Source organism: Triticum urartu, chromosome 7A (assembly GCF_056163025.1).
Source record: "Triticum urartu cultivar PI428250 chromosome 7A, HENAU_Tu73, whole genome shotgun sequence".
Taxonomy (NCBI): Eukaryota; Viridiplantae; Streptophyta; class Magnoliopsida; order Poales; family Poaceae; genus Triticum; species Triticum urartu.
In genome coordinates this window covers 110,584,326-110,596,319 of record NC_141879.1, presented here as the reverse complement: position 1 = coordinate 110,596,319, position 11,994 = coordinate 110,584,326, and the positions used below count along the sequence as shown (strand labels likewise).

The window sequence follows — 11,994 nt, the reverse complement described above, 5'->3', positions numbered from 1 at the left end:
TTTATCTTATCATTATTATCTCTATCAGATCTCACTCTCGTAAGTGACCGTGAAGGGATTGACAACCCCTTTATCGTGTTGGTTGCGAGGTTCTTATTTGTTTGTGTAGGTACGAGGGACTTGCGTGTGGCCTTCTACTGGATTGATACCTTGGTTCTCAAAAACCGAGGGAAATACTTACGCTACTTTGCTGCATCACCCTTTCCTCTTCAAGGGAAAACCAATGCAGTGCTCAAGAGGTAGCAAATGGCAAATAATGTAAATTTCAAGGAGATGAGATTTGTGATTAGGAACCTGGTTATGTTGAAGATCCTCCCCGGCAACGGCGCCAGAAATTCTCTTTGATGGCAGCTGGAACTACATCGGTATTTCCTCAGAGAGGGAGGGATGATGTAGTACAACGACGGTAGATATTTCCCTCATTTATGAAACCAAGGTATCGAACCAGTAGGAGAACCAAGCAACAAAACGTAAAAATCACCTACACACAAATAACAATACTTGGCAACCCGGCGAGTTAAAGGGGTTGTCAATCCCTTCCGGGGTACGGCGCCTCAAGATAGGCAAACGGTTGTGAGGTAAATTGCAGTAGATTGATAGATCGAACGCCAAATAAAGTAAATAAAGATAAAACACATCAAGGTATTTTTGTATTTTTCAGTTTAATAGATCTAAAAATAAAAGCAAAGGAAAAGTACATCGTAAGGCAAATATATGAGAAAGAAGACCCGGGGGCCGTAGGTTTCACTAGAGGCTTCTCTCGAGAAAAATAGCAAATGATGGGTAAACAAATTACTGTTGGGAAATTGATAGAACTTCAAATAATTATGACGATATCCAGGCAATGATCATTACATAGGCATCACATCCAAGATTAGTAGACCGACTCCTGTCTGCATCTACTACTATTACTCCACACATCGACCGCTATCCAGCATGCATCTAGTGTATTAAGTTCATGGAAAAACGGAGTAATGCAATAAGAACGATGACATGATGTAGACAAGATCCATTTATCTATATGGCGGTAGATATATATCTCATCTTTTTTATCCTTAGTATCAACGATATATACGTGTCGTTTCCTTTTCTGTCACTAGGATCGAGCACCGTAAGATCGAACCCACTACCGGGAACCTCTTTCCATTGCAAGATAAATAGATCAAGTTGGCCAGACAAAACCCAAATATCAGAGAAGAAATACGAGGCTATAAGAGATCATGCATAAAAGAGATCAAAGAAACTCAAATACTTTCATGGATATAAAAAGATAGATCTGATCATAAACTTGAAGTTCATCAATCCCAACAAACACACCGCAAAAGAGTTACATCATATGGATCTCCAAAAGACCATTGTATTGAGAATCAAGAGAGAGAGAGAGAGAGAGAGAGAGATGAAGCCATCTAGCTACTAACTACGGACCCGAAGGTGTACAAAGAACTATTCACGCATCATCGAAGAGGCACCAATAGAAATGGTGAACCCCTCCGTGATGGTGTCTAGATTGGATCTGGTGGTTCTGGACTCTGCGGCACTAGATGAATATTTCATCGACTCCCCTAGGGTTCTGGGATTTTTGGGGCATTTATAGAGTAAAGAGGCGGTCCAGGGGGTACCCGAGGTGGGCACAACCCACCAGGGCGCGCCAAGGCCTCCTGGCGCGCTCTGGTGGGTTGTCCCCTCCTCGGGACTCCCCCAGGTGCAACCAGGGCCCATCTGCTTCCTTCTGGCCCATAAAAAATCATCGTGAAATTTCTTGCCATTTGGACTTCATTTGATATAGATTTTCTGCGATGTAAAAAACATGGAAAAACAGCAACTGGCACTTGGCACTATGTCAATAGGTTAGTACCAAAAAATGATATAAAATAATTATAAAACATCCAATATTGATAATAAAACAGCATGAAACAATAAAAAATTATAGATACGTTGAAGACATATCATGGCTCATCGCAGTAAGGATGCAATTTTGATTATCTTATGTTTTCTTTGTTGAGGAATTAGCGTTAGAGCTTTGATGAAACATGCATCATCCTCCACCAAGAAAGAAAGCTAGCCTCTTTTCCGTTGAATTTAGAGAATTAATTAGTTGCTTCATCAAGACTAAATATAGAACAAATCGATATTATAAACAAATTGGTTGACTAAATATAAAAGCTTTGAAAAATATCGATTTGTTTTGTACAAATATATATACATGTTCTTTAAGTTTCATATTATGTGCACTTGCCAATTTGCCACGCCATGAGAGGTTGAATCGGTGTATTATTCACAATGAGCTTGGCGCTGGTTAATAATATACATGTTGACTATTTCCTTTTATACTCCCTCTGTCCTCAAGCTAAGTAGTACTAAATAACTTTTCATGGGCTTGCGTCTAAAAAATGTGAGAGGAAGAGAAATATACTGTAATTGTTGTCTCTTAGTTGGGTTTGTGAATAATTAATTGTTTTTTTCTTCAGATTGTGATGTTTTCACCTTAATAAATCAAAGCTATATGGATTTGTGTATGATGCTAAGCTTGATCAGTGTCTTTAGGTCTTAGTTTGTTTTATTCAGATCATGTCATTTCCTCCTTTATCCACAATTATATATTTTTTGTAATCCATCGGCTGACAAACGAATGTGAGCCCTTAACTACAAGCAACTCTTGTATATATACCATATATATATATATATATATATATACATACATATATATATATATATACATACACACTACTACTCCTACTTCTGGGAGCCGGAGCCGATGGAGTAGGCGCCCATGTCACCGAACACGAGCCAGTCCCCACGCGAATCTCCGGCAGCCGGTACCACGTCACCACCATGCCGAGTGAGTCACACGTCGGTCTGAACACAGTCGATGTGTACGTCTCCTCGCCAGCGTGTGGGGTGGCGAGTTGCCTCGGGCAGGGCACATAGTCGTCCATGAGGACGCAGTTGAGGGAGCCGTAGAGTCCGTCGTCGATCCAGTACTCCTGCACCTCGCCGCCCGTGTGCCGCGAGTGCGAAGGCCATCTCCGCGGAGTACCACCCCGACTCACCGATCACCTCCACGCACGGGAGACGTCGCGGATGGCCGTGGCGGCCTCGTCGAACACGCCACCGCTTGCCATAAAGCCGTTGCCAATGTCGAGCACGCGCGGGCCTCGATGGCCCCACGGTACACGTCGGTGTGGGTCCCATAATAAAATAGCCAGCGCAACTGAAGCATCATAGAGTTCTCAAATAGCAGCCTAAAGTTTATCACGACCTTAATAAACAACCATAATACCAACAACAACACAAGGAGTCAACCTCCGAAAGGTAAAATAGCTAACAACAAGGTACCAACACAATTAGGTTTCTCAAGAAGTCGCATTCAAAGTTGTAATGACAAGTAACTAGTTCCATCCACCCGCAATTTCCTAGATTCAGGAGTTTAACAAGGTGATTTTGCATCAGGTACCCTCCTGTTCTTGCTCTTCCGCCTTCTTGTGAAGCTCCAGTATCATATTGGCAGCTGCCGAGCACTTCGCCTCATGTGGGGTAGGACGAAGACCACCAGTGAAGCTCATCTCAAAATCAGGGCATCTCAAACGTACACTGGCGTGATACATTCCTAAAAAGATAGGAAAAGGACCATTGAAGAAGTGCTCAAAAGTCAACACACACAGATGATAGTCAATCAAACATACATTTTGGTTATTGCTAACTGGGGATCTAATTAGTCTGATCTAAAATAACCAGTTATCGAATGTAAAACAAACCTAACACTTCAACGGAGCATAACATGTGATAAATAAACAAGCGGCTTATTTGGATTGCTACTTTGACATCAAGAGAGTAGCAAGCCCTGACTATTGATCTGACACCTTGAAAACTCTTTTTGTCCAAGCATGGTTAGCGTAGCACACTATGTATATTATCATCTCAATGCACAAAACGAACCAGTACCTATAGGGATTAAATTCGATAAATGAGAAGCAGGAAGTACGTGGCACAGGACCCATTCATATGATATTCCTAATTGTTATGCCTCCATGGTCCAAGGACCTAATACTTGCCTATCTAGAATAGCTAAGAGATAAAAGTAAACATTTGTACATACCATCTGATACTGAAGGTAATACTGTGTATCTTGGGAGTATCCAATGGGCCCCACGACAGATCTCATCAAGCTCCTGCATTGTCAAGTGTCAATGGTACTAGTGGCATTTAAAATTGCAATACATAGGTTCACCTCGAGGTTTCTTACCTTGCATTGTCGGAGGAGTGCCACCTTCAATTTCTTCCTCTTAGTGATAGATTGGTCACCATCTCCAGAGCAAGATGAACTGGTAACTTCTGTCATATCTGAGCAAGTTTCCTTGTATTTTCTTATTATTGATACAGCTTTGGGTGTCATCTTTCCTTCTGCATAATTTTTAAAACATGATAAGTACAAGAAATACAGAACTAATATAGAAGCAACTTCTTGCCAAAACATTTTAAAAAATCCAAAAAAAACATCTTGCCAAAATTGGCCACAGTTTCGACGGATGATTTGTACATCACAAAGTGCGGTGGACGACTTGTCCGCAATGAAAAGTGTGATACACCATAGTTTAGCACAGAACTTTTGAAAACATATGGCTCCCAGAAATACTTGTCGACAGTGTTGACGGCAAAACTGTAGCAGTTCTACAACGTGATTGTAAATGTAACCATGTTTAAAATGTGACATGGGTAGAATACCACTCAAGAGTGTCTGGATGTCCATATCACACTGAGCACTTCGTTCTTGAAGTATGCTTTCCTTGCGAAGCTGAAATGAAGAGAGAATAGGAGAGTTTACATCAGATTCTCAACTAGAAGAAAGTTATAGGAAACAAGCATAATTTTTTCTGAAATAAGAGAAAAGACATATAACATACAATTTCATCCCGTATTTTCTGAATTGATTGCAGAAAATCATCTATCTGGCCATCATCGTTGTACTTACTCATGGCACCTTCAAAGAAAATTTTGGAACACATAGAGTAAAAACTTGGGAACACCAGTTACCATATATGAAAAATAAGCAGGCTTGGGTAGCTTTATCTGAACCTGACTCTTCAGACATTTCCATATCTTGGCATTCCAAAGCACAGTTCTTCACTAAAGGATCAGCACGCGTCTCCTGATACAAAAAATAGTTCTTCAAGTTAAAGCAGAGTGAATGGATCACATGAAAACCTTGGCCTAAACACCACCTACGCATCTGAAACTGATTTATGGAAAGGATGAATATTTCTTTTGATTGATTGAGCACATATGGTGTGTCTCCTCTCTTAATACGAACATCATCAGCCAATAAGATTTCAAAAGATAGCATGGGGAGGGGATCGTTGGGCCAGAGCAATTTCCGGCTATACAAGAATAGCCTGGAAGATACGAGGAAGACGGTCTGTCGATTACGACGGCAAGCTTCTCCGGGTTGAGCAGTTGCAGGAGCGACAACCCTCGCTCTTCCCGGCGATGGGTATGGCCAAGATCGACACGGGAAGGGGGAGGGGGCAGCGGCTATGGTGAGAAGCCAGAGCTGCTGGCGAAGAGAGGGAGAGGCGGCGAGGAAGGAGGAAGGAGTCAGAGAGGCGGCGCGGGCTAGAAAGAGGGAGCGCACGAAGGGGGTTTCTGCGGAAGAACCTGACCTGCGGCTTGATGGTGAGGAGGGGCGCACCGATTTATCTTGACAATGGCGGCGTGTGAGAGGAGGGGATGGTGGCCGGCGATGCAAGGCTCGGTGGCGGAGGTGCGCGCTGAACCAGCCCCCGTCACCGTGTTCCCGTCCTCCGGACGGGCACGCGGCGGATCTGTCGATCCCCCCACGGTCGTCGCCTCGCAGACTCGTTCTTCTCCTCCTGACGCTCACCAGATCTGCCAACGCTGAGATCGGCTGTGCTGGGTGCGGAAAGAGACGAGGTTGCGTGTGTGAGGAGAAGACAAGGGGCTGGCCAATTGGGAAGGACAAAACACGTGCTCTCTCTCTCTCTCTCTCTCTCTCACACACACACACACACACACACACACACAAAGACACACACACAAAGACACATGTTCATTACACACACAATGCACCTCTCTCGCCATTCGCTGCACCACACAATGCACCTCTGCCAACGTGGACATAGTGAGAGGGTGCTCTTGCATTCGCCAATATTGTGTTTGATACTAGTATAGCTAGCTGACTCAAACATGCCTAATAAATTGACCGAACAGAACTTTCTCCTTGGTTTGCAAAACTTGCCTTCTATATCTTGACATTTTTTTCTAGTCCTAGTGTTTATCAATTTGATTGGTCGTACGACTTCTCTGGTGGGCCCTATCCAATCTCCTGCGGAGACATGGTTTTCTTCTTCTTCTTCTTCTTTTTTTTGTGAGGGAGAGACATGCTTGTCCACTTGAAAACTTGTCACTGATGAGCCAGGACATTAGCATCCCAACTATAACATGAGTAACCGAAAATGACTTATATTCCATACTGAAATCTCTAAAAAAAATTATACGGACTATATGTATTTCAATACGTACTTCGGAGGGAGTATATAAGAAAAAGGGAATACAATTCAAATTGGTCAAAAAAGAAATCGGAATTGCTGGACGACAAGAATATGGACTCGGGCTCAAGCCGTCAGTTGTTGACACGGAGAAGGCAGGCCGACTAATGCAGGCACTCGGACACTCCATCGCTACGCTATAAGAAGAGAGGCACCAAACGGACCAGGGCATCAATCAATCCATCGAGGCAACACGAACACCAATCCATCAGAAACAGTCCAGCGGAACACGGGGTCGTCGAACACCATCGCCAACGAGGGCAAGTCGACATGGCGAGCGGCAGGAGGGGTCTCGCCGCGGCGACGATCACGCTAGCCGTGCTGCTCGTGCTCTTCTTGCCTATCACCGCCGCCGCCGCCACGGTCCCCAGCATCGATGCCACGCGGACGCGCCACCTGCCGCTGCGACACGGACTGCTGCGCGGCCCTGAGAGCGTCACCTTCGACGCCAAAGGGAACGGCCCGTACAGCGGCGTGTCAGACGGCCGCGTCCTGAAGTGGAACGGCCACAAGCTCGGCTGGTCGACGTACACCTATAACCCCGACTACAGCAGCGAGGCGTGCACGGCGTCTCTCCTTCGCCCGGAGACTGCCACCGAGGGCCACTGCGGCCGGCCGCTCGGTCTGCGGTTCCACCTCAAGTCCGGGTACCTCTACGTGGCCGACGCCTACAAGGGACTCATGCGGGTTGCGCCGGGTGGCGGGGAGGCGACTGTGCTTGTCACGGAGGTTGATGGCGTGCCTCTCCGCTTCACCAACGGGGTGGACATCGACCAGGTAACCGGCGAGGTCTACTTCACGGACAGCTCCAGGAACTACAATAGGTCACAACATGAGATGGTCACAAGAACCGGAGACTCGACGGGTCGGCTATTGAGGTATGACCCACAGACAGGAAAGGCCGTTGTGCTCCAAGCTGACATCACTTACCCCAACGGCCTCGCCATCAGTGCTGATCGAACACATTTAATCATCTCATCGACTGGGCCGTGTAAGCTGCTACGATACTAGATCAAGGGCTCCAAGGCGGGCACGATGGAGCTATTTGCCGACCTCCCGGGATATGCAGACAATGTGAGGCCTGATAAGAAAGGAGGATACTGGGTGGCGCTACACCGTGAGAAGGATGAGCTCCCCTTTGGCGTCGATAGCCACCTGCTTGCCCTGAGGATCGATGTTGACGGAAAAATAATCGAGGAGATGAGAGGACCCAAGAGCGTGAGGCCGACCGAGGTGGTGGAGAGGAAAGGTGGCAGATTGTTCATGGGATCCGTTGAGCTTACTTATGTGTCGGTCGTCACGCGCAAATAGATATAGATCAATTCAATTAAGGATATGTAAATTAAGGCTTTCGTAGGACTTGCTCTTTTTTTTACTATTATTATTATGTTATTGTTTTGTCATGTTTTAGTTGTAAAGTCTTTGTTAAGTGGAGCTTTCTATTGGACAATGATCATGTATTATTCACTATAATGTATCAAACTATCTTTTATTAAGCATTATATGAAAATACAGTTGTGAGTTGCAAAGAGCCAAAAACACAAAAGGCACTAGCATTGTTGTGAAATAAATTGTTCGCAAAAACTAAGGCGGTCCAGAGTACTAGTAACTACTCACAATAACAAAAGCAATCCAATCTTACAGAAGGAAAAACAATCTATTAAGAGAAATCAACTGCGGCGAACTGAAAATCAGATAAGTGGCTGCCAGCAAAAATCTACAAATTAAAATGCATCAACATATTCTTTCGCGATTTCATCGAGAACAAGAAAAGTCAGTCGGTTCACAGAGAACGCGAGGCACAAGAACAACACAGTTCTTCCATCCATTGCACTACAAAGAATCGTCACATCATCGCACCAAATGTCCATTGAATAATCCAATCTTTACCCTGATGCACATACAAAAAAACGCCATATACAAAATGCACAAACGTCTACATGGACCGATCCGACGAACAAGCTACACTTCCTTGCTCCCAATCAATGGCCGTGTCACTTCCCCTCCTACCTGTGCTTGAAGCCGTCACAATCACAGCCAAAGCAAACATGGGCAGAACCAACTTCCGATGCCGTGAAGTTTATGCATGTTGGTACTTGTCAATTGGCTCAGGATTTTTCTCGATGCCTGTGACGAACAACAAATACAACCGCGTGCTCATCATTCCAGAAAATACACATGCAGAAGTTTATTGTATTGTTTTTGTTGAAGTGAATTGCAGAAAACATCGACATTGAAGGCTAGGGTCGCAGAAATTACAATCTACGGTTTTGTGCCAAAAACCACTAATTCCTAGCCTTTTTTTTTGCAAAAAACACTAGTCGCCCGCTTAGGCCATTTTGACCATGATTATGGCAGGCGGGTCCCACTGAACAGTGTGACGTGGCATAACATAACAGATCATAAATAGACAGAAAGGGATAGACTAAACTGTAAAAGGCCAAAGAGGATAAGGTGGTGCTGTTAAAAAAAAAAGAGAGGATAAGGTGTGAGTCGTCCTTCCTCTCCCCAGCGCCCAGCCGTGCGCACGAGTTCTCGGCCGGCGAGTTCGCAATGGACGACGGCTCCAGGACGCTCCTCCCCCTCCTCTCTCCCACGCCTCCAGCTTCCTCCCGCTCCCTGGACTCGACCTCTTGCGCCCCGGCCTCGGCCTCCCCTTGCTGCTCACCTACATCGGCGCCGGCGAGGTGAAGAGGAGGCGCGACGGCGGCCCGCGTAGGCGTGGTGAGGGAGGGCGCCTCGCCGCGGCCGCAGCTGCGCGTCGACGAGCCAAATCCACAAACTGTGGGCATGGAGGTGCGGTCCATATGCTTGATGATGAGCTCCGCTGCCGCGGGTGCCCTCCATATCTCTCCAGTCTATCCCTCCGACGAGCCAAATCTTTCTGATGTGTGCCGCCGCCAGCAGGAACCACGCCGTCAAGCTCATCCAGGGCCGCCCGATGCTCAAGCCGCCGCCTCCGGAGCTCCATTGCTCCGCCGTTCTAACCGACAACGCCGCCGTATCCACGCCATTCTGCAGCCCGTCCTCGACCACGCCGGAGCTCCCCTATGCCCCGCCGCCAGAGCAATCAGCAGCTGCGGCGACACGCACGGGGAGGGAGTGCCCGCCGTCGTCCACCATCGGATCGGGGGAAGATGAAGTGACCAAGGACCCGATTGCTTATTATTCAGGGGCCCTTTTGCAAAATAAGTTGTATCGGGATGTAATTGCTTTTTTTCTTTGCCATGTCATCCTGTTCAGCGGGACCCACCTGTCATAATTGTACTCAAAACGGCCTAAGTGGGTGACTAGTGTTTTTTGCAAAAAATAGTCTCGGAATTTGTGTTTTTTGGCACAAAACCGTAGAAATATGATTTCTGCAACCTTAGCCTTCAATGTAGATGTTTTCTGCAATTCACTCGTTTTTGTTGTAGTGATCAAATGAATCGCCAATACATATCGCATCTACAACTTGATAGACGGAACCCCGAGCGCCATAGACCAGATGTTGTGTGCTCTACTCTGGACCGGACTGACCGTGTGTAATCGAGGTCGGCTATGAGGTCGTATATGTCCTCGATGCCAATCGATATCTGGACTACATCATCAGTTAATTCATGCTCCTCCCTCACCGAGGAAGGGATGCTTGCGTCCGACACGAAGCAAGGCAAGCTTATGAGCGACTTCATGCTTCCTACATCGTCACATAGAGTCGGTGAGCATGACTGGGCAAAGTTTCACAGAAAAAAGTATTCGGCTAATAAACTGGTACTGGAATGATTGGTACCGTTATTTTTATGGGACCGGCTAGGTGACAGTCCACTGAAAAATATATTTAGGTCAGTCACTTTCTCTTGTCTAATCTCATGCGCTCTCTCTCTCTCTCTCTCTCTCTCTCTCTCTCTCTCTCTCTGCGTCAGATGTCTCCACTCTTGTTTTCTGTTGATTTACTTGGGGCGTCTGTTTTCAGCTGAGACATGATGTGGTCTGTACGAGTGGCCGAGGTCCCGAGGAGTACTTCACTACTCCGGTCCTTTTCCTATAGCTACAGTAGCGGCGCCATGAGAGCTTCTTTAGATCGAAGCCGAATGGAAAAGAAAACGACGAAGAGTGGCCTTACATGGGCCTCCTAGGCCTTTTCCCTTGGTCCATGAAATGAAACGGTAGGTTAAGTTTTATTTTTAACAGTCTGGGCCAAACACCAAGCACAACTAGTGCTAGGCTGCTAGAGATTATGCACAATGCCAAGCTACAAAAGTTCTTATACCACTACAAAAGCTACTCCGTTCGATCCATATTACTTATCGCTCAAACGGATGTATCTATCACTTAAATACGCCTAGATATACTAGTTTGAATGACAAGTAATAGGGATCGGAGCGAGTATAAAAGTTCTTTGGCTAAAAAAGGTACTAAAATCCTCTCAGCGATTCACTTGCTTTCATCTCGCTAGGAACCCAAAGGATTTACATGCATGCAATACCCATCATACAAAAAAAACAAAAGTAACCCTTAGGAAGAAAGAAATCCAAAAACAAATTAAAATAAAAAAATTGCACACCATTTAAACAGAAATTACACCTTTTATAATGTGCAGGAATAAGCATATAATAGCATAAGTAATTAAAATAAAGTTTTCTAAGAAGAAATGAATTAGTAATGTTGGTATTACCCTCAAAGAAAAAAGAAAAAGAAATAAAAATAAAAATAATTAAGTTTTCTAACAAAGAATGAATTATCGGCATTGATATTGCCCTTTAAGAAGAAAGAAAATGAAAATTAATAAAATAAGTAATGAAAAAATTGCACATAAATTACATAGAAATTGCTCTACTTTATACAAGAATAAGCATATAATAGTGGATGTTTCAAAAAAAGTCTCCTAAGAAGGAAAAAATTAGTGGCATTGGTATTACCATTAAAGAAGAAAGGAAATGTAATAAAATCCATAACAAAATCAAAATAATGAAATTTTCTAAGAAATAATGAATTAGTGGCTTCGGTATTTTACTCCATCTGCAAGGACTAAATATTTCTTTACAGAGGGAGTACTCTTTAAGAAAAAATAAATGAAAAAAACTTGAAAAAATAATAATGTAGTTTTCTAAGAAAAAAAAAGAATTTGCGGCATTTGTATTACCCTTTAAAAATAAATAAAATGAAAAATGAAAAATTATTAGTTTTTCTTCTGGTTTTGCTGCTAGGTTTCTTCTGTTTCTTTTTCCTTTTTGGGTTTTCTCTTCCAAGTTTTTTTTCTCCTGTTTTTCTGTTTGCACTTTCATATTTTATAGTTGTCTGTAACATAAATATTTTTTAATATATGGTGAACTTATTTAAAATACAAACTGAACATTTTTTCATATATGGTGAACATTTTTCAAATTGAAAATGAAACATTTTTTTAGTATACATGAACATTTTTGTAATATATGCTGAACATTTTTTATTT

At 44.1% G+C, this 11,994-nt stretch overlaps 1 protein-coding gene, 1 long non-coding RNA gene and 1 pseudogene across 4 annotated transcripts; 2 read left to right on the top strand and 1 right to left on the bottom strand.

Moving 5' to 3' along the window:
- Positions 1-3,212: 3,212 nt before the first annotated feature.
- Positions 3,213-5,933, bottom strand: LOC125524791 (uncharacterized). 3 transcript variants are annotated; one of them, XM_048689820.2, is made up of 7 exons: positions 5,687-5,933; positions 5,074-5,146; positions 4,902-4,978; positions 4,723-4,792; positions 4,244-4,401; positions 4,097-4,169; positions 3,213-3,607 (listed from the first exon to the last, which is right to left on the bottom strand). In XM_048689820.2, exons 2-7 carry the CDS (start codon positions 5,093-5,095, stop codon positions 3,447-3,449), a joined length of 561 nt encoding a protein of 186 aa, XP_048545777.2. In that variant the 5' UTR covers positions 5,096-5,146; positions 5,687-5,933; the 3' UTR covers positions 3,213-3,446. The 3 variants fall into 3 exon arrangements, with proteins under 3 accessions (XP_048545777.2, XP_087391161.1, XP_087391160.1); XM_087535035.1 differs by having other exon boundaries at positions 5,653-5,868; XM_087535034.1 differs by having other exon boundaries at positions 5,658-5,794.
- An 829-nt stretch (positions 5,934-6,762) lies between these two features.
- Positions 6,763-7,874, top strand: LOC125518465 (protein STRICTOSIDINE SYNTHASE-LIKE 10 pseudogene; annotated as a pseudogene).
- A 1,134-nt stretch (positions 7,875-9,008) lies between these two features.
- Positions 9,009-9,941, top strand: LOC125520477 (uncharacterized). Its single transcript, XR_007288688.2, has 2 exons — positions 9,009-9,359; positions 9,471-9,941. It is a non-coding gene; the product is annotated as an uncharacterized LOC125520477 (long non-coding RNA).
- The last annotated feature ends 2,053 nt before the right edge of the window (positions 9,942-11,994 follow it).